The sequence below is a fragment of the Cheilinus undulatus genome, linkage group 20, assembly GCF_018320785.1.
Source record: "Cheilinus undulatus linkage group 20, ASM1832078v1, whole genome shotgun sequence".
Lineage (NCBI taxonomy): Eukaryota > Metazoa > Chordata > Actinopteri > Labriformes > Labridae > Cheilinus > Cheilinus undulatus.
The window spans coordinates 3711642-3734992 of NC_054884.1; the positions used below are offsets into that span (position 1 = coordinate 3711642).

A 23351-nucleotide genomic window follows, 5' to 3' on the forward strand; every position below is an offset into this window, starting at 1 on the left:
TGAGAAAGGAGAAAAAGTGACGGACAAACAAAAGACAGTATGCGGACACTGCCAGACCGCAGCTTCATGGGGAGTACGAGTAACATGAAGAGCCACTTGATAAATCAGCATCTGAAAAAATTCACAAAGTGGAGCAAAATCCGGCCAGGCCAAAAGAGTCTTATAGAAGTGTTTGCAGCCCCACATTCCCTACAACGGCGCCAGGGCTCTGTGAATGTCTGCAAAGAGCTACTGCTGTTTTCAGTGGTTAGTTGACACTGGATCAAAAGTATAAGTACATATTTTTAATCCTAATGCACACCTACAGCACTTTTTTGCACAAATTTTCAATATTTAAAGTGCAGCTGTTCTTTAATAAATGCTGACAGCACTTTTTTGCCAAGTTTTAATTTGTTGTTGTTGTTTTTCTTAACTTTAATACCACAGTAAACACTGTACTGTGGGCTTGTTACTGGGGTATTTGAGATTTTGATACTGTTACATCCCTAATATATACTGTGGCACAAATCAATTAAAAAAAATTTTGTTGCTTTGATAGATGTTGTGATTATTCAGAGAAAAAAGTACAGTTGCAGTGTAACTTTGAAATGACTTTTCAGGCCCCTTTTCCCCCCTCATGGACGGCCTTGTCTGCACTACTGTTGAACATGCTTTCTGTGTTGGACCACCTTCAGTTCCAGAGGGGGTCCCCGGTCTCTGGCACCTTTATTTTTGGGGTTTTGGGCTGAAAAGTCTGAGAACCCCTGCCTTAAAGGTGGTGATTTTGGAGATAGAAGGTTTTGGCCCAGTAGTTAATCAACATTATACAACAGCTCCATGCTTCTGTGTGCCTGTTATCACTATCCATTTACATGCTGCCTCTCATACTACACACTCAGTCACCAGATTCCTTCTTTCCATTGTTATCTCTGCTTTCTGCTCCCTGCTCTCTTCCTCCAGCTGTCTCTTATCTTTAATTGCCTGGACAGTAATCAGCCTGAAGCACACTGCAGGTTAAGCTTTCTCCTCCCACTTCTCTCCTCCTGCCAAATCCACCCCATCTCTATTACTGCACCTTCCTGATTCTGAGCCTCCTTCACCCTTTTCCACCATGTAATCTCTCTCCAGAAACACTGAGCGCGCTCCGTTTCTCCCTCACTCTGACTTACCTCGTCCCTGTTAATTGATCTCTTATCATCCTCGTTTACTTCATCTCTGACAACCATTGTTCTCCTTTCTAACTTCTTTCCATCGTTTCATTGCATGGTTGCCAAAAAGTTGTTATTCATCATCCCCGTCGACCCTCTCTTCCCCTTCACCTCTGATTTTTTCCCTGCCTCAGTCTCACAGTTTAATTCACTTTCTGTCATAGTGTGCTTTGGCTCTCCTCCACCCTCGCTATCTTTCCTCACTTCTCTTCTAAGTTTTCAGTATTCTTCTCTCTCGCTCTCCCCGTCACTCCCTCTCTGTTCTCTGAGCCGTGTTTGTCAGCTGAGTTTGTTTCTGCGTGCCATCTGGTCCACTCACACCCTGCTCCAAACCTGCTGAGACCTGCCATGCAAAAATGACAAAGTGGGAGTCCCAGGGACGTGGCGGTTTTACTATGCATCTTAAAAGTACAGCAGCATGAAAGAGAGCGGAGTGTGCGCCTGTGTCTGTGAGTGCTAGTGAGGGTTTGAGGGAACGGCTCCACGTACCACGGGCGATCCTTAACACTCTCATGATGCGGATGATGGTGGGGTTGATGGGCAGAGAAGCATTGACCTCGATCTCCTCCAGAGTGATGCCCATGATGGAGAGCAGCACGATGGCCAGATCAAGCTGGTTCCACCTAAACACAAAATTAATCAGGAACTTAAATGGTTGCAACAAAGCAGCACAAATTTCTGATGCATACTTCCCCTTGGCAGTTCCACTTAAAAAAAGCCTAACTGAGCATTCATGCTGTAAATGACTGTAAGGCAACAAAATACATCATCCAGGCAGCACCGAAGCAGCTCACCAATTAGCATCATTTATCTTCTGTGTCTAATCTACAGAAACACCAAAGTTAGAATAGGTGGAGGCCAGAATGTTCCTTGGCCATGTGCCGAATCTCCCAGGAGTCTGTGCTGGTTTCCTGGCAACTTCACAGTGACAAGATATAATGTGTTAATTAGATGGCTTTGGAGGTGCTGGAAGGTGATTTTCTTATATTCCAGTAGAGCCAAGCAGGCTGTTTCAACCTGAGGGGTCTATAAACACAGAGTGAGCTCAACATACAGTAACTGGGCTTTTTTTAGGTTTTAAGTTCCAGCTCCAGTTGGAGATGTCAGGTATCAGAAAGCTGGTTATGAACTTCCTGTTAGCTCAGTTTTTCTGCTGCAGGCTGTGTGATCACAGAAGAGTTTAGTGACGAGAGCTGTCTGATCCTATTATAATAACATGATGACAAATATGTTCATAGTATTGAAAATAAAAAGATACTGCAACTGGAGACAGGCATTGCAGAAATGTGTATATTAAAGTCCCTGTTAAGTGATAAAGGTTAGGTTTGTTATATGATAGATCAGTGTGTTATGAACCACCAGACCAAATTTCGGTCATGAAAAACATTTTTTTAGTTTACAAAATAAAGCTTCAAAATCATGAAAATGAGGAAGTAAAACCTGCTCTAGGATGGTGTGGGCGTGTCATTGGATGTGCTGAAGCCACGCCCACTCCTGAGAAATATGATCCTCTTGAATTAAAAATAAAATGCGACAACATGATAGGAGGAATAATCTGTCTGCTCAGCTGGACCTTTATTTTAATTTTATCTTATTTCCTGATGTTGCTTTTCAAAATAAAAGTCTTGAATGATGCTTAGCATAGGAGGCTTTACTTGAGACAGACTTGGCAGGAGTAAACCATGTCTATCATTGGATACTTTGCTGGTATATACCATCACAATGCTAACAGACAGGAAGGGTTAAACTGTGGCTGCTTTGAGAGAGACAAAGCCACATTCCGCTTCTTTTAACCATTCAGGACTAAAGACGAGTGAAATATGGATTAAAACACACTTTCAGCAGGTGGTACAGGTAAAAAGTAGACTAGTACTCCTGCTGCCCCCTGACCTTATGGGGACCTCTGATCAGAGATCAGCTGCCTGGCTCTGTGCCAGAGCACTGACAGAAGTTGGGGGTTAAATTTACTGTTTTCTGGCACAAACCTCTCTGTTATGATACTTTTAATGAGCTGCAGGCCACCGTAGCTGATAGATTTGTGAAATTACCAACAGTAAACCAAAAAACCCAGCTTGTAGCTGGCTGTTAACATTCAATGAAGGCACATCAGACATCAGATAACAACAGACTGTATTAAGATGAACTGCTTAGGGGGGCGGTGATGTCATGGGATCCTATATTTGCCCCGCCAAAATTAAACCCAGCCAGGAAAGAGGTGAAAAACTTTCTGACACTCTCACATGTAGATCTCAGTGTTTTCACATGTTTACAGCAACCATATTCCAACATTTCTACAGTGTTAATACACCAAGTTTGGATTTCACTTTACAGGGACTTTAATTTTTTAATTGATTTTCCCATGCTGTCGATTCTTCCAAATCTATTTGAAACCTGAAACTACGTACAGTTCATGCAACTCTTGGAGTCCTACTTTGATGGCGTAAAGCAGTGGTTCTCAACTGGTGGGTCGGGACCCAAAAGTGGGTCACAAAGCTCTTTCCAGTGGTTCGCGAAAGGGTACCAAGAAAAAATGTGGCAAAAAGTCTAGAAAGAGTGTCGACATACAGTACATCCTTTCATTTTTGTTAGGTTTTCCAGTGATGATAAGGAAATGCAGGTCATATTCTGAAGGTTTCAACTAACTTATATTCTTTCCCCACAATATAAAATTTGTTTACTCCAAGATTATTAGGAAAGTCCTTGAGAAATGCCCAAATTTCAGTGCTGTTTGAGGAAAATGGAGTAAAATAAAATGTACACTTGTAATAATGCACTTTTTAAACATGTTTGTTTTGTCCTTTCTCTTTGTTCATTCATGCTTTCTTCCATTTCCAGTCCAAACTGCAGTATTTTTCATCAGAAGCCCTTGGTTAAGGTTGAATATTTTCAGAAATCTTGGTCGACAATGAGGTGGTGGTGGGTCCTGCTCCAGGCCAGTTGAGAACCCCTGGTGTAAAGGGCACTCATAGCACACGGCACAGTCTGGAGATGTCCATCCACGTTTGAATATGTAGACAGCATAAAATCTGGGCCAAGAGTGAAAAAAGGAGATATTTTGTGCCTTAATCATATGTAGGTGTGTTTCAAACTGATCAAAGTATAACCTTCCATTCCCTGTAAGAAGCAGGTGCTTTTTTGTTAGAGCATTTTTAATCTGAAAGACAAACGTAACCCCAGAGTTTCAGCTGAAGTCCAGCTTCCCCCCTCAGGCCTGACCTTTACTCATGCCCTCATAAACCCTATGGTGGACTTTTAGCAAACAAAACATATAAAACAACAAAAACCTTCATATTTTAACAACTAATTCCCAAATATCAACTGTTACAAGAGAGTAACTAATTTACTGCTGAGAAACTCATTTCTCAGCAGGAATTCACTATTTTTCATTTAAAGGTCACATATTATGCAAAATACACTTTTTCAGGCTTTTCTAACATTAATATGTGCATCTGGCCTGTCTACAATCCCCCCAAGAATCAGAATCCCCCCCTTTCTCCACCTTGAAGCCGTTCTCAGATTTTTCCCCTCATGACGTCATGTGGGGAGTTAGCCCCGCCCCCAGGTTTGGTTGGGCCTCCCATCTTGGAAAAGTTCGCCGTCCTCTCCTGATCCCCCTCTCTGCTGCCAGAGAGGGGGATCAGGAGAACCATGTCCATTAAGCCACACCCATTTTCCGGAAAGAAGGGTGGAGTCAGACAGCTCATTAACACTTAAAGCCACAGACACAGAAACAGCTCGTTCTGAGCAGGGCTGAAACAGAGGAGTTTTTAGACATTCAAAATCTAATACTGGAGTGTTTTTTCAGCAAAAAAAAACTTCACAGACATGTTTTGGTGACCTCTGAGAACAAAATAAACTTGTCTTAAAAGGGTAAAATATGTGACCTTTAACTTGCATGTTCATAGAATATGTGACCAGATTTAAGTGCTAGTATTTCTGTGTAAGACCAAAGTTGACATTTTGTAAAACTTTGCTTTAGTTTTATTGACGTAAGCTGTTATTTTACATCACTGTTAAGAAGCCGAGCAGCACTTTAAGATGGTTAGTAATGATTTAACAACCTTACAGAGTAATTTATTCTAAGGAGATGGGTTTTTATTTACATGGAATAAAATGAAAAGCTTATAGATCAGGAGAATGCCGCTTTCTTCACTAGAACTGTGATTTCACTTGAAAACACAGAATCGAGACAAATGGTCATTTTTAGCCTCTGTGTAGTAAATGTGTGCACGTTTGAACGGTATGGGTGTAGAAACAGCCAGAGAAAATAATGTTATGTGTGCAATCTAATTTGGTTTGCCAATTTCCACAATTTATGTTCCCTAATGCTGTACTTTGGATGTCCACTCCCTACTTTATTCCTCATATCCTCATCAAGACATTTAAAGAGTATTAATCAAGAGAGAAAGCTAATATCTTTTTGACTCACTGCCAAATGGAGAAAAAATGTGTAATAGCCTACTCTGTTAAATAGAAAGGGTGTCATGGAGCCCCGTGGTCAGCTTGATCCAAATGTCCCTTCACTGACATGTGTGTTAGTGTGTATTCTGATGTGATCTAGTACATATTTGTGCTGTTGTGATTTTCTTTGTCCATTATTGTGTGGTTTCCAGCAGGAAGCCAGGGATTTCAAAGCTATGAAATCATCTAAGGCAGCAGGTTTTATGGGTGTTTAATGAGGCTGTTTGTATTCATACAAGCCTTACTGGGAACCATCCACTGGAGCACCTTAGAAAAAGCTCATTTAAACTCTCTGAAAGCAGCCTCAGATTTTCCACAAGACTCAGAGGTTAAAAAGCGGTGCCGTTCACCACTAAACCTTATTAAATCACATCCTCTAACTGAAGGCTGAACTTTAATCCTGTTTTTAAGTTGAATTTGAGTGGGATGAGTTTTGGTAAAGGTCAGTGCATTTGAAAGCAAGGTAAAAACACTGACTTGTCCTTGAAGAAGCGCCGCAGGCCGAAAGCCACCAGCTTGAAGACAGACTCCAAAACAAAGATGAGGGTGAAGATGTAATTACAGATCTTCAAGGCCTCATCCAGCTCCTGGGGATATCAGGGAGAAAGAAATGAGAGATTAATTCACTGCACAAGTTTCAGTCACGACAAATCACTTCACCTGGAGTTACCTTTCTCTCATTTTACTTAGTTGGTTTGTGAATCAAAAAAGTCATACAAAGACATAGCATTGCTTTTATGGTGGATATTTGCTGCATAAATATGCAATATTCCTGTATTTATAATAGCATTTCAGACAATTTAGAGCAGGGGTGTCAAACTCAATCACAGCAGGGGCCGGATTCTGGATTCAGGTCTAACCTGAGGGTCTAGCAGGGTCACCTTCTTAACCAGAAACTGTCAACCTTGTTTTACTGGTAATAAAATAAAAAACAAAAATGTAGTGCTGATTATTACATTTAAAAAGTTAAATCAATAAGTTTAAGGGCTCACAATCTGAGAAAAGCAAATTTATTAGTTCAGAAAGGTCAAAACACAAAATTGAAATTGTTTTTTTTAAAGGCAAATATGTTAGAAAAAGTCAAAGTTCTGAGTTTAAAAGGTCAGAATATGAAATAAAATTTGTAATCACGAAATTAAAAGTCAAAACATGATTCAAAATTTTCAATTGTGAGTCTAAAAGGTCAAACTATGGGATTATGAAGTCAAAGTTTGGAGTTGAAAATATGAGGTAAAATACAAAATAACTGGTTAAAAAGGTCAAAATATCACTTAAAAATTAAAATTATACATCTAAAAGCTCAAAATATTATATGAGAAGTCAAAATTATGAGTTGAAATGCTCAAAGTATGAAATAAAAGTCAGAATCCTAAGTCTGAGTCCTAATTGTGAGATGCTTATTTAAAAATGTGAAATTAAAACACAAATTAATTTCTTTTCCCACATTCCTGACTTCTTATCTAAATATTTTTACTCCTTACTTTTTCAGATTTTATGACTTAACAAGGATATCTTAAATCATCAAGGATCAGTTTACATTTTTATACTTGAGGAAATCTGCAGACCTCAGACTGATGGGACAGTTAGAACAGAAATATGAGATCATCTTGCGAGCCGGATTTAACTGTTCCATGTGCCTTGGATTTGACACCTGGGATTTAGAGTCACCAAGTAACGTACAAGCACATTGCTGGTTGTGGGAGTCAGCCGGAGAAGCCTCACATGCACAGGGAGAACATGCAAACTCCACACAAATGCCCTGTCCTGCTGGGATTCAAACCCCTGCAGCCCTCTGCTGCTGCAAAATGCACAAATCAAAACAAACAGTGCAGACAAAAATGATTGATGGTTTAAATTTGTATTGATTTTACTAATAAATTATTGTCAGTATAATTGCCTTTTTCTTGACAAAATGTTCTCTTGAAGGTCAAAGTGAAAATAGATTTCTATAAAGTAATCTCTATGACAGAGAAATCTATTATGTAAAATAAGTGTGTGCATAAATAACCACCCTCTTCTAGTCAGTATGTAGTAGTCACCTTTGGCTGCAGTCACAGCTCTGAGTCTGTGTGGATAGGTCTCAATCAGGCTCTCTGAAATTTTACTCACAGGTTGCATGGGGATCAGGCATGACAGCCCTTTCAAGACCAGACACAACTTCTCTAATGGACTGAGGTCTGGGTTTGACTCCAGAACATTCACCTTGCTTTCTCTGTATGCTTCAGCTCATTGTCTTACTGGAAAATAAATCTTCTCCCAAGCCATAGATCTCTTGCAGACTGAATAAGATCGTCCTCCAGGATTTTCCTAAATTTTCACCACATTAATTTTACCCTATACGTTTAAAACCCTTCTTACCCAGCTGCTGAGAAGCATCCCCACGGCATGATGCTGCCACCACCCTGCTTCACAGTGGGGATGGTGTGTTTGTGATGATGTTAAGAGTTTGGTGCCTTGTCTGATTTCCAAAAAGCTCCATTTTGGTCCCATCAGACTGCACTACTTTTGTTCATAAATATGACATTTTTTGTAGGTGTTTGAGTTAGCCAGTGGTGGCTTGTGGTCAACTCCTGAGTTATTAACTACAGTGCCTTCAAAATGTATGCACCCCTTAGATGTTTTACCCTTTAATTGGTTTTATAAATCAGTCATAGTCAATATATTCAGGCTTTTTGACAAAAATAAAACATAAAAAAGCCCTCTGTCCTCCAGGACTTTCCTATATAGTTTGCATTTATTTCACCCTCTACCATTAAGACCCTTCTCACCCGGCTGCTGAGAAGCATCCCCACGGCATGATGCTGCCACCACCCTGCTTCACAGTGGGGATGGTCTGTTTGGAGTGATGTGTAGAGTTTAATATCTTGTCTGATGGCCAAAAAGCTCCATTCTGGTCTCATCAGACCAAATAATTTTCTCCCACTTGACCATGGCTTTTGTTGATTCGGGTCAGTCACTTTCAATGGGGTAAATATTTATGCAGTTACTTATTTTACATTACATATTTTATTTTAATTGGCTCACCGCTTGTAAGAGAACTTCCCTGCCTAAGTTGTAAAGTGCTTATAGCAGATGCTGGCCGTGCTCTGTGAAAACAGGATCATCACTATTCTTTAAAAGGTAACATACAAGATCAACCTGAAGCTGCCTTTAAGGTGGAAATGTTAAATATTGGTGCTTTGAGTCGATAGTTGCATGCTGCATTGCATACCAGGAGACCAGATACCAGGTTAGTGTGAAATTTTGGATGCACCAGCCTTGAGTATGAGCCCTTCTATTAATAGATCTCTCACATTGCCCCCCTCAGCCCCCCTCTTTCTTAATGAAAAGGCCATAAGAATCAGAGTGTCCATTTTTGCCCGTGGGAGAATTCACAGTGCCCATCTGCATGTAAAACCTGACCTTTAGCAGAGGAATTGGGAAGAGGATTGGTGGTCGACAGGGATTTCACTAAATCCGTACTGGTCCAAATCTATCCACGTACAGCTCTTTGTAGTTGAGGATACATCCCTCTCTATTGTCGTGGTGTTTTTTCCTCACATTCTTTTAACAGAATTATCTTTTCTCTAACCTTTCTCTCCTCAGTTTGTCACTTCATGTCATATTTGTCTCATCTCTTGCTTCACTGTGCATCCCTAACAGACCATGAGAAAGAAAAATACTGGATACATCATCGTTAAAATGAAAGGATGAAACCTGACTTTATACCTTTGGTGGCAAAAGGACCACTTTAAACTGTCTTAATGTTGCAATTATCTCATTCTTCAACCTCCCTGTAAAGTTAATCATTGCTTCACTTATCAGGTTTCCATGGTGATTATCTCACTTTCATTCATTGTTTCCATTGACCTCATTCCTTTTAACCCCTTATAATTAAAAAGGAGCCCTGTAGCCTTTTCAAAACCTTAGACCATGTCTTATTAGATCTTTGTTTACGTTTCAGAGAACATTTTAGATGGGCCAATGTAAAACATTATAAGATCCATTTATTATATATAATATATATATATATATATATATAGAGAGAGAGAGAGAGAGAGAGAGAGATTGCTATGAAAAAGTGTTTGCCCTGCCCCTGATTTATCATCTATTTGCATAATTGCCACTCCCCCAGGACCTAAGAGAGAAAGAGTGACACACTGCTGCCAAAAATCAACATAGATTTTAATTTTCTCTTCCATAAAACCCTAAAAAAGGTCTTTGCATGCTTCTCTTATCAAAACACCTTTATATAAACTACTTGACTGCTTTATCATGGTTTTTGTCAATATTTGCAAATCTAATTTTGCAGACAAAGCCTCGCGGTCCCCCTAAGATCTTCAGCGCCCCCCCGGAGGGGTCCCATACCCCAGTTTGGGAAAAAATGGGCTTTGTCCACACAGAGATGAAAATGATATATTTCTGTTTCGTTTTGAAAAAGTTTCCAGTAAATACAAGATCGTTTCAGGAAACGTCCACATCAGCATGGAACCTCTGAAATCGACTGAAAATGCTGTAGTATATATGCCGAGCCTGTACGTGGCGCTGTAACGCTGCCACGGAAATGCACCAAAAAAAGAGAGGAAGATCACAGAAAACTGCCAAAAACTTTCTCCTGGGGTGCGTTCGAAAAGTCCAAAAAAATTACCTCCTAAGTCCTTTCCTATTCACTTTTCCTTAACCCCGACGAGAAACGTCACAGGGTCAAGGAAAGGTGGGAGTGAGAGGATAGGAAAGGAGAACTGTGGTGAGTAAGGAATCCGACTGCACCTTCTCTAGGTGGATGTTACGGACGTGATGTGTGTTTTTTGTGTAAAAACTACAATTTAATGTTGATGGGCTACAAAATTTGCAACTTCCACTCGGTGTGTTCTCTGTGTTGTTTTGTGCTGTGAACGCTAAAACGTCAGAGATATGAGCTCATTAAGATTTTTATATCCTAAAGTCTCTTCAGGAAGAGGAACTGTGAACATCCAGAACAGCAGAAACCTTTCTCTTAATCTGAACTTTCTACTAAGTCAATACAACGAGATGAATAATGTTCAAGTCCTTTAGTTTCACAACCATATTAAATACTTTTGATTTATTCCCTACCTAATCATTTTTTCTTTAATTCTCTCGTCTCTGTTCAATTTATTACAGAGTCTACTCTGGTTTCCTTTCTTCTTTCAGCTCGTTCTGTGAAAAGCTCTATAAACTGCGTCTTCCCTGCATAATTATGATGATAAATATAATAATCACAATATAGCAACATGCCGACTTTATCGCTTTAGTTGGTTGTGATTAACAAACTTAAAAAGTTTACTTTAATATTTCAAAATAGCAAAACAAATACAGTTTAAAATACTGACTGATCAGTTTACTATTTGAATAAAATGGAAATGAGAAGAAATGAAATCGTGATCATAAGTTCAATGACAAAGTTTTCATGTCTGTAATATTTCTCTCTTCATCCCTACTGCCTTCCGTTTATCACGTGTATTATACGTTTGACTGAATTTTTCAAGTTATTCACTTGTTCTGATGAGCGGTCAACAGGTGCGTCACTTTAAATGAAGTTTACGCAAAGCATTGTGGGTAATCTTTTCCTCTCTCCTTTGGTAAAGGATGGTCCAGTGTTTCCTAGGCTAAAGGAGATAATAAAGGAAATAATGAAGCTCCTTTCCTTTTCAGTTGGAGAATTCGAACGGCCTTCATCATGGCCGACACTGAAATGCTTCCGGGTCGTTTCACTCAGTGAGGAACCTTCCTGAGCAAGATGGACTTTTCGAACGCACCCCTGGTTGTTCTCCACAGTGGATTTAAGAACATCTGGTGTCTGCTCTTCTCTGTGATGGTGAAGGAGCATCAGCCATTGTTGGGGTTCGGTTGGCCGTCCACACAGAGATGAAAAGGTAAGCGTTTACAGATTTGTTCACTCTGGGACCCAGTTTCAAAAACTAGCGTTTACGGCTTCCCAAAATGCTGTTTCCATGTGGATGAAACCCAGATGCAACAAAAAGCGTTTGTGTATACTCCTGAATTTGGGACCTTAGATCATCAGACGACTTTTAGTATAAGACCAAGATAATCTGAGGAAACACAAAAGTCAGTTTTTATGATTTCCTTAAGCCATCTAATCCTGTCTGGCCCTGTGTGAAACACTCATCACCTCCTAAACCTGATATCTGGTTGTTCCACCTCGGTGGCAACAACTGCAGGCAAGCATTTAAGATAAGTGGCAATGAGTCTTTTACATCCTGTAGAGGAATTTCGGCCCACTCTTCTTTGCAGAATTGTTTGAATTCAGCAACATTGGAGGGTTTTCTTGCCACGTCTCTCAATCAGAACCAAGGTTGTAATAGTTTTGGATTTTTCATTAGTTTTAATTTTAATTTTAATTTTAATTTATTTTTTTTAAATTTCGTTTTTACTTTCTCTGTTTGATGTCAGTTTAGTTTTGACTGCTGGTTTGTAGTTTAGTTTAGTTTTTATTTTGCAAAATGCTTTGTTTTAGTTTATTTTTATATTAGTTTTAGTGTTAGTTTTAGTTTTTTACAGAACCCAGGGCTGAGTGAGCATCATACATTTTTAAAAACGTATTCAAACAAGCTACTCTTCACTTATCATTTTATTTACTTAATGATGATGTTTGAACACAACTCCAGACATAAAACTACCACTGTGTGAAGTCTTAACCAATCAGAACAGGCAATTTTACACTCCTCAGACTCTGATGTAGGTGCCAGTCAGTCTGGTTGTGTCAAAGACTAAAACTACGGATATTTTGTCTCTATTTTTATTTTATTTTAGTTAGCTTTGTAAGCTCACTACACAGTTTTAGTTAGTTTTTGTTCTTTTGGTAAAGCTTAGTTTTGATTTAGTTTCAGTTAACTAAAATGATTTTTGAATTTTAGTTATTTAGTTAGTTTTAGTTAACTATAAAAACCTTGATCAGAACTTTGACTAGGCCACTCCAAAACCTTCATTCTGTTTGAGCTACAGTTGCTGGTGTGTTTGAGATCATTGTTCTGCTGCATAATACAAGTTTTCTTGAGGTTGGACATTCTCCTTTAGGATCACACTACCATCACCAGGTTTGACTGTTGGCATGACCTTGTTTTGATGAATGCTGTTAGTTTTACTCCAGGTGTAATGAGGCGCACAGATTCCAGAAAGTTCGTCTTCTGTTTGCTCACTCCACAGAATATTTCTCCAGAAGTCCTGGCGATCATCAGGATGTTTCTGGTCGATCCTTTGTGTTCTTTTTTTTCAGCAGTGGTTTTGGCCTTGGAACTCTCCCATTTTTACCCAGCCTCTTTCTTATTGTTGAGTCATGAACTCTGACCTTAACTGAGCCCAGTGAGGCCTGCAGGTCTTTAGATGTTGTTCTGGGTTCTTTTGGGACCTCCTGGATGAGTCATCAATGCACTATTGGAATAATTTTGATAGGTCAACCACTCCTGGGAAGGTTCACCACTGTTCACAGTTTTCCCTGTTTGTGGGTAATGGCTCTCCCAGTGGTTCGCTTGAGTCCCAGAGCCTTGGAAATGTCTTTGAAACCTTTTGATAGATGTCAGTGACTCTGTTCCTCATCTGTTCTTGAATTTCTTTACATGGCGGCATGATGTGTTGGAGATCTTTAGCCTACTTGACTTCACTTTATCATAGTAAATTCATGTTTAAAAAGGGGGCAATTAAGGCTGAACAATTTGCAAAAATAATCTAATTGTGATTTTTTTCCCAAATATTGCAATTGTGATTTAATATGAATAAGGGGATAAATAAGAATATATTATTCTTGGGTTAATCTTATGTGTTTTTCAACAAATTCAAGTGATAAAGAAATCTATAAATAAGACCATGTGTACTGAAAACATTGAAATTATTTCTGAAGCAATTAATCCATAGCAGCATGAATCTGAATAAGGGGATGCAACAAGCTGCAGGCTATTGAGGAGGCGGTTGGGGTGAAGGAGGTGAGTATGGCTGTCAGGTTATCTAAAATGAGTTTGACGATCTGAAACATTTTAGTGAGACAAAATGGTAAAAAAATCAAGTTACAAGAAAATTACTTTCACACTCCAGACTGAGCTGGAGCCTTATTTATCTTGATTCACAAAAACTCTTGTTTGATTCTCTGATGGAATAACGCGTTTGACATCCACTCCACCCCGTATCCTTTTCTCATCTTTTAATAAGCTCCGTTTCTCAGTCTTTCTAAGCATTATTTGATAACATGAGTTCTAAGGTGTGTGGGATTACTGCTGAGGAAAAACAAACCAAAAAAGGTCGAATTTGCATTCATAATTGCACCCCACACCCCGTCCCACCCCCACGTCTCACCTTGGGCTGCTGGTAGTGCTCCATGGACATGGTGATGACGTTGAGGCCGATGACGATGGTGATGAACAGGTCCAGGTAGTGGCTGGTGCACATCTTGTGGATTAGCAGGCGAGTGGGGGAGTAATCGGAGTAGTAGGGCTTGCTCTGAGCTTCTGTTGGAAGTGGGTGTTGGCAGGGGTTGGGGTACGGGGGTAATGAGAGGAGGCGGAAGGGGAGGGGGTGTTCAAAAAGTGAGATATGTGAGATAGGAGGTAATATACTGGTGTACGGTACAATAGACCTGATCCTGGAGGACTTAAGCTGCCAAGGATGCTTTAAAAAGATGGTTAGTAAACAGAAATCTCAAGGTGGCATAAAGAATCAAGGATGTTTCAAAAGAGATGAGAGGAGATCGGAAAAGGGGAAAGGCAGATCAGATAATGACAGAGAGAAAGAGAGACTCCAGCTAAACACTCCTGTGGATGCAGTCACGACTAATCAAATCAATTTTTCTCCTCTGATCAACAATTATTAAAATGATCTCTCCCCTGAGCGAATGTGACGGGAGATAAACAGCAGCGCTGGAGTATGTGTATGAGTGGGAGAGGAAGAGAGAGAGGAGGCTCCATGGAGGAGACTGCTGTCAGGATATTTTGGTCTTTAGATTTGCCCGTGTCTCTCTCTGACTCTCTGATCGTCATGTGACTCAGCCTTACCTTATTCCTTTCTCTACCATCCCCAGAGAACATAACGGGGGAGGAAACTTCTCCATACTCATCCATCACTTTGTTTCTCACCTTCTTCCCCTGCGCCGGAGATGGCTGGTGGATGGATGGGATGGGAATTAGGATGAAAAAGAGAGGAGAAGGCTTGCTCTTTCTACCATCTTTATCAGTGAAGGAGAGGCTCTGGATCACATGGGAAAGAACGGCACACATGCACTCAGAGGCAAAAGTCCTCTGGGTGTTTGGAGCTTTCCCAGTCTGCTCAATTAGCCCAGGTGTGCCACTGTCGCTGCAGCTGTGCTACCCTGGAATGACTCCCGAGAGTGTGCTGTAGCTTTGTATGCAATTCATGGTGTTTACACTGTCCTCTCTTTATTGTCTCATAGAGAATCCTTATAGAGAGCTGAGGTGTAATCTTTATACTTTATAAAGTAAACGGAGAAATCTGTAGTAACATTTTAACTTTGGGGACCTCAGCTGATTTACACTGATGGATTAGGTAGCCTGTTTTTGTTCATAAATGTGACATTTTTTTGAGAGTGTAGAACAGGGGTGACAAACTCAAGGCCTGGGGGCCAAATTCGGCCCGTGGTGCAGTTATACCACCAGATCATGATATTTTTATTGGAACTGGCCCACCAGTATGGAGTCTGCAGATTTCCTCCAGTATAAAAATGTAAACTTAACCTTGATGATTTATAATATCCTTGTTGAATCAAAAAAAATAGAAAATGTAAACGGTAAAAATGATTTGATAAAAAGTCAGGAGCGTAGGAGAAATTTGAGTTTTCTCTTTATTTTCACTTTTGCATCTCACGTGACTAAAAGTTATGGTTTTGACCATTTATTTCATATTTTAACTTTTAAATCTCATAACTTTGACTTTTTCTCTCATATTTTTACCTTTTAGATTCATAATTTTACATTTTAAAAGCTATTTTGACCTTTTAAAATCATGATTTTAACTTTTATCTCAGTTTTGTGGACCATTTCAACTCCCACCTTTGACTTTGATCTCATTTTTTTTCACCATCAAAACTCATGGTTTAGAATATTATTTCATATTTTGACCTTCAAAACTTAAGTTTTTGACTCTTATCTCATTTTCTGACTGGTAAAAATCATGGTTTCAGTATTCTATCTCATATTTTGCCTTTTAAAACATTATTTTCACTTTAGTTGTCATGTTTTTATCTTTAAAACTTTTGAGTTTGACTTTTTATCCCAGATTTTGAGTTTTTTTTTTAAACTTATCATGTTGACCTTATAATCTCAAAATCATTTAGGTTGACAGTGGTTAAATGTTGACCCTGCTGTGATTGAGTTTGACACCCCTGGTGTAGCTGAAATGGTGGCAAAGAGTTAGCCAGCGTTGGCTTGTGGTCAGCTCTTGAGTTATTAACTACTGCGCCTATGAAAACTTACAGCATGAGTTTCTCAGCCAATGACAGAGGGATTCTTTGCAGCATGAGATGGAGCATTGTCATGCATGGAGATCATTTTGCTATGGGAAGCATGGTTCTTCTTTTTGTACCATAGAAGAAAGTGGTCAGTCATAAACTTTGCCGAGGTCATTTTCACACCTTCAGGGACCCTAAAGGGGCCTGCCAGCTCTCTCCTCATGATTCTGGGCCAAAACATGACTCCGCCCCCTCCTTGCTGGCAAACTAATTATTACAGATTGATTTCAGTGATCCAAGGAGCCCTGAGACACAACACCATCCATGATTTTAGTTGAGAAACACAAAATAGAATGTTTATGACTCTAAACTCCAATTTGCATAATAAAGTGGAACATGGTGTAGACTTTGGCTGCAGGACCAACACAGTTTCCACCCTCTGCTGTCAGGATAATGAACAATAGTCCAGCCCTATCTCCTGCCCCACCCCCACATGGCAGATTTCCATCCACCCCAGAGCCAGCACACGTAGCCGTCTGTTAAGGCTGCATGAACCTGAGTTCATTTAGACTTCCCTGCACATGTGCAATAAAATCAGACTAATTCTGATCCTGTTCATTCTGCTGATCTTTTTCTCCTCTTAAAGTGAATATCTTACTTATTTATCTCTGTGTCTCTATGGATGCATGAATGTTTGGGCAGAATTGTAATGCGATGCTGCAAACGGCCGATAAACATTACCAACAATAACTCTAAATGTATCATCAGCTTTGGTTCAACGCTTAAATGTGTGTGGAGTTAAAAATGGGCCGTTGCAAAGGAGAAGTTTGTTTGGGTTTGGCAGAGGTCTGCTCTCTGCAGAGCGCCTTCAAGTTAATTATTCTGCATTCGTGTTCGGGGTCATTTTTGCTGAGAGCTCATTTTGCACCTGCCGGTAATTATTGATATTTACAACAGGGGAGATGAACCTGAAAGCTGGTGGTAGCAGCTGAACCACAGGGCAGCTAGTGTTAAAATTTGACTGCTCCTGAGCTCCTACGGAGATGTGCGTGCCAGAGAGTGGAAATAATGTGGCCTCTGGTGTGTTTGGTCTGGCTTTTCAAATAAATGCATGAAAGCAGGATGGCGTACAGTCACCTGTTTCGCTTCTTAGCACCTCAGGTCTGCTGAAACTACACTTGCTGAACTTGTCAGCTGCTTTGGATGAATTAGATTGAAATGTGGACATTTCCCCGTATGCCACTGAGAAGGTCCTGAAAAAAGCAGCTTTAAAGAACCATGGGGGCATGTGGGAACATGTGTTTTAATCAGGACGGCCAGGTAAGGCCCTGGAGGAATCCAACAGCATAGTTAGTTCACGAGGAGCTCCATTTACAGGATCCTCCATCATCTATGAATGAGAAAACACTGTTTTTACCCTGTTCTAGATTCTGTCTGCAGGTGCACTTCTAGCTAAGGAAGACAGACATACTCACAAATAAGGCCAGTCATAAACTTGCTGTTGAACATTTGGAACATTCCCGGCTACCTGAGCTGAAATGTTGATTTTTCTGCTTATGTGAATGACATGTTTCTGGAGGAAACCTCTGCAGGGGCGTCAAACTCAATCACAGCATTTTTATACATTTTTATACTGAAGAAATCTGCAGACCTCATACTGGTGGGCCAGCTATCATAAAAACATAAATGATCTTGTATAACTGTACCAGACCGGATTTGGCCCCCGGGCCTTGAGTTTGACACCCCTGCTCTAGAGGCATGGGAGAGCTCAGCTACACATGAAAGCCACCTGATGTGTTGGGAGTAAATTACAGACACACTACTTTGATGGAAACATCATCAGACTGATAACCATTGGTCAGAACTGTCAGCACCTTCTACACGCTCTCCTGCTGGCAGCTTCCTCCAGATGTTTTGATTCTGGAGTTTAGATTTAGCAGCTTACTGTGTTAACTGGTGTCTTTAGTGAGAAGCGCCGGCTGCAGACACCAGACATCCATGTGGACTTCGACTCCTGTAAGCACATTCCTGTCTACAAGGCCTGTCCTACCTACAAAATTAGCGGTCCAAAATATAAACATGGAAATATAACCTCTTACTTCCACCACAGTAACCGCGCCTCTATCCGCCAGAGAATCATACTGCATCAGCTGACACGTCCACGTGCACATGCACTTCTGAATGTCTGATGTTGAAAATGGAAAAGATCCCTGAATGCCTTTTGGATTAACTGTTCCTTAGTACAGTGGTTCTCAACCTTTTCAGCCCACAACCCCCAAAATAAAGGAGCCAGAGACCGGGGACCCCCACTGTACCTGACGGTGGTTAAACAAGGCCATGCACCACTGGGAATAGTCCTGTCCTGGGTGCCGATTTCCCCATGGAGGTCAGCAAAAATCATGATCCATTGTAAAGTTACGCTGTGAAATCCATATTTCATATCTAACCTGAAAAACCAAAGAAACTAATACTTTTTAAACTACTTGTTAAAAGGCTTCTTAAAAATGTAAATCCTTTTTGTTAAAAAAAAATGATTAAAATGGTTTAAAATAGCTAAAACGGGTTAAAAATGCCAAAAAAAATGGAGGAAAGGAGGTGAAATGGATTTTAAAAGTATCAGAAATGGGTTAGAAGAGGCAAAAATTGGATACAAATGGCAAAATGGGTTTAAGTGGCAAAAAATGGGAATAAATAGTGGTTAGAGGAGTTAAAATGTTGCTGGAATGGCTTTAAATTGGCAAAATGGGTGGAAATTTGGTGAAACTGGATGAAAAATTAATATAAAGTGGCAAAAAATGGTTAACTGGGAAAGAAAAATAGGCAGATATTAGCAGAATTTGGTTAAACTGGCAAAAATTGCCATATTAAATGGTGAAATGGGGTTAAGATGGGAAAAAATGGGCACATAAAGTGGTTAAAATGGGTTAATAGTTGCAGTAATGGTGTCAACAGAGGCAACATTAAGCTAAAGTGGCAAGAACTGGTTTAGAAGTGGCAGAAACAGGCAGAAAAAAGTGGTGGGAAGAGTTTAAGCCTGACAAAAATAGGCGTTGAATGGTAAAAATGTGTTAAAATTGGTGGGAAAAAATGATAGAAAGGGGTAAAAATTTTGACAAAATTTGTGTTAAGTGGAAACATTGTAATTTTAAAAAATATTCTTAGCTTTTTTAAGGCATCTGTAGACCCCCTCTCAGTGTCTGACCCTAAAGGGGGTCCTGATTCCAAGGTTGAGAACCACTGCCTTGGTAGACTTGTTCCTGCTATGACTGTCACATCCACATCCTCTCTGCAGCGACACCTACCAGTAAAGTGCACGCTGCTCCTAATGTCCAGGTTACGTTTTTGATGTGAACCAATCAGGATGGAGACCACTGATGCACCAAACAGCAGCCATCATGCACACATGTATAAATAAAAGAAAGTACGCTGCTTTAAAGTACATTTCCTATTTACTCTCTATAAAACACTGTGGTTTACATCCATTCTTTCAGCATAGTTTCATTTTAAACACAGGGCCACGCAGGGTTCATTTCTCCCTTAAATGTAATTTGGGGAATTAAGTGAGCAGTTCCCCTCATATGGAGAAGCAAAGACTATAAGAGACGAGAGGATAAGGAAAAGAAATTAAAGATAGAAACTTTTTGGTTAAGGCTCAACCACTCTCCAGGGAGCGTGTGGAATGGAGTGAAAAGAAAAGGTGAAAGTTTAGGAGGCTAAATTACTCTGCCAGCCACAACTCCCCTGCTCTCACTTCCACTGCTCTTTTCTCCACCACAGCCAGAAAAGAGGAGCTTTTAACCAAGGATATGTGGTGGTCTTTCTCTCCTCTCCTTCACTGATACACCTCTTATGTTGACACGTCATCCTCCTTTCCAAAGGCAGTGGTTAAAGGTGCAAAGGCAAACTGCCGCCATCCCTCTACTCAGATCAAGCAGCCTGCCCTCTGCTCCTCCATCCTCATATCTGACACCATCTCTTTTAACATCTACTCGGCCGTTCTGGCCGGACATCTCATGGGGTCTCAGATCTCAGTTTCTTTGTTAATAACTGGGGTAGAAACACAGTCTTTAACTTTACATTATTATCTCTATTAAACACAGAACCACTGGGTTTGAGTGTCTCCTTGTTGGGTCAGGAGCAAACGTATCTGATGTTTTCTTTAGCAGCTTTCATGGCAAGTGTCCCGCAGATCCAGTGCTGTTGCAATGCAGTTCCACGACTGTAGGAAAGAAGCTCTAGTCAGGACAGTAATGTCCACTGGCTTCGTCACATTTATGTCACTACAGCGCTGTCAGAGTATTTGCCCCATTCCTTGAGTTTTAATATTTGCAAATTTGTTACACTGAAAAGTTTCAGATTAAATATTTTAATATTAGATAAAGATAACCTGCAGTATTTTATATGATGTCATTTTTTAAGGGGAAAAAAGCCTCCCAAACCGACCAGGACCTAAAAAAGTAAAAAGAACCTGTCTGACACGGTGAAGTCGGCTTAAAGACCTCAGAAAGCAACACATCATGGCGCCATCTAAAGAAACTCAGGTACAGATGAGATACAAAGTCAGTGACCTCTATCAGTCTGGGAAGGGTCCAAAAACCATAGTGAAAGCCATTATCCACAATTGGAGAAAACTTGGAACAATGGTGTACCTTCTCAGGAGTGGCCTGGGCGCATAAAAGACTCAACCAGGAGGTCCCGAAAGAACCCTGAACCACATCTAAAGACCTGCAGGCCTCAGTGGTCTCAGTTAAGGTCAGAGTTCATGATTCAACAATAAGAAAAAAACTGGGTAATAATGGCATCCATGTGAGAGTTCAAGGCCTCCTTATGAGCTTAGGGATCAGGGTTTAAGGAGGAAACTCAAGCTGGGTTTCCATTACCCTTAGAAATGCGCAAAATCTAAGAAGCCCAAAAAAAAACTGGAAATGGAAACACCTGAATTTCGAAAAACCTATCAAATATCACTGCAAAGTTTGTACACGCTCATAAGGTAACCTTGCAAAGCAGATGGATACGCCTGTTTCTGTGTTTCTCACTGGTGAATCCATCTTTCAAAGCTCCGTCTGAACCGTTTGGGCCCGGTTAGAAAGTGACAGGACCAATCAGCGAGGAGGGGCAGTACTTTTGGCTGCAGCAGAGTCGCGATGTATGCAAGCAGAGACGAGATGCCGGTGCAATAATGGCATAAGACATAGCGTGGATGCTGCTAAAGCGCCAGTTTTATCAGAACTTGATGACATTTCTTCGTTAAAAGAAGAACAAAGAACAGCAGTGAGTTGTTTTCTGTTCAAAAACAATAAAAGTCGTGTACTGACATGTCTACAGTCGCCCTTCCCAAACACTGTCTATGGAAGGTTTTCCAGATGGATGAGAGTACGTGTGGACAGAAGAGGAGACGAAACTTTTCTTAACATCATACTTACACCCTTAAATGTGGTGTTTGCATTACATACGGACATTACCTCTGAACTATCATCCGTTGCCTTCGTCTTTTGTTCAAAATTGTCATGGCAACCGCTGTAGATGTAACCATAACTGAACCAACAAGCAACGGGTTTTGAACGTCTGTCTGCCTTGGAGCAGAGTCTCACGAGATGAGATGAATTGCGAGGCTCATGCCCAAAACTCCCTTCAATGGAAACACATTCAAAGCGCAATACTTAGTCGAAATTTAGAAACATTGATTTGATTTTGCATAAATCTGTAATGGAATCGCAGCTTGAGATTAAGCTGATGATCCCAAACACACCAGCAGGTCCACGCCTTGAAAGCTGAATGATGGTTCTGGAGTGGCTCAGACAAAGTCTGGACCATAAACAGGGCGTTCATGCTGGAAGACCTTCAACAAGGCTAAATTAGCTAAATCCTGCAATCCTGCAATTCTGCAAAGAAATTCCCCCATGGTGATGTCAAATACTTATTGCCAGTTATTGCAAATGCTTGCCACCAAGGGTAGAACGACCAATTTTCCACTTTCCACAAAAGGCCAGGCAGGTTTGGATGCTTTTGTTTCCCTTTATAAATGAAATCATCGTTAAAAACAGACTTTTGTGTTCACTCAGGTTATCTCTGCCTGTTATTAAAATAGTTTGATCTGAAACATTTACAGCAGTTACAAGAGAGCAAATGGTCCTAACTACCAGTAACCAATAGTTAATGGGCAGCTAATGAGGAGTTCTTCAGTTTATAACTAACTGATTACATGGGAGTTACTCAGTCAGTTTAGTGTAGCTGACTGTCGACTGTTTGCTACTTTTATTCATTTTGAACAGCAAAGGTTGAAGCGTTCTGAGAAGTGCTGTGACAAATAGCCCAGAATCAATAGCATCAGCCAGAGTGGCTAATCAACTCAGGCATCCACACAGCTCTAATGAGATGCCATTAGCGTTAGCATTGCATTAAATCTGAAATTAGTCAGAACACAGCAGCTGGATCCTGTGGGCATCTGAGCTCTGCTGAAGAACTTCATTGACTGTAATAAGATCTGATACCCCACTTTAGAGATGTGCATGGAAAAAGAAGGAAAAACATTGTTAGAGTACAGTGAAATGTGCAAAAATAACAGTTCTCTGTCCAAAAACAATCCCAGGAGCTGTATCCCTCAGGGTGCACTCACCTTCATCTGTGTGGATGCAGGCAAACAAAATTCCCCTCGGTGGGGGGGGGGATGTAAAGAGCAGGATATCTGACTCAGGGATTGCTTTTGAACGGGACCACTCAAAGAAACAGAATCCATACACTACCGCGGCGGTCTTTGTTGGGAAATACAGACACAGTTTGTGCCCATAGTTGTTGGACTGATGAATACGAGCTGCACAGCTGCAGGGCTGTGAGCGTGAGGGTGACTGCGTGCTGGGCTCTTGAACACACCGGACCTACAGCTGTTTAAAATGTGGTGATCATGTGAGGTTGTGTTCGTAAGGTTGTGAAGTGAAAAGAATCAGCTCTGATGGAAAGCGGGGCCTTGGCTAGAACCTAGAGCAACACGAGACCCTGCCATGACTTTGATTCAGATGCGATGGTTTCTGCTTTGCCGGATTTCCTTTCAGTGTGACTGCTGGCTCTCTGGGCTTTGGTAGTTCTGACTGATTTTTATGGATGATTGGAACTGCAGTATGAAAGGGAATGTGCATTGAAATGGCTGAAGGGAATATAGGAGATGTAGGGACTAAAAGACAAAGGTTAGATTCTGCATGACAAAAGAATGGCTGTAAAGGAAGAGAAGGGCATGGGCGGTAAAAGCAGCAAAATGCAACTTCAAGGCTGTAGGGTATTCACACCTTAATCACAGCGAG

General features: G+C 40.6%; 1 protein-coding gene across 4 annotated transcripts in view; it reads right to left on the reverse strand.

The window, feature by feature from the left end:
- cacna1g (calcium channel, voltage-dependent, T type, alpha 1G subunit) overlaps nt 1-23351 on the reverse strand; it is a 451566-nt gene that overhangs the window by 26096 nt on the left and 402119 nt on the right. For 3 of the 4 annotated variants that reach the window (XM_041814821.1, XM_041814823.1, XM_041814820.1), the window contains exons 27-29: nt 13953-14104; nt 6126-6235; nt 1677-1810 (exon numbers count right to left, since the gene is read on the reverse strand). In XM_041814821.1, coding sequence (XP_041670755.1) covers nt 1677-1810; nt 6126-6235; nt 13953-14104 — 396 coding nt within the window. The remainder of the gene's footprint in view (nt 1-1676; nt 1811-6125; nt 6236-13952; nt 14105-23351) is intronic. The other variant, XM_041814822.1, reaches the window with a different exon arrangement.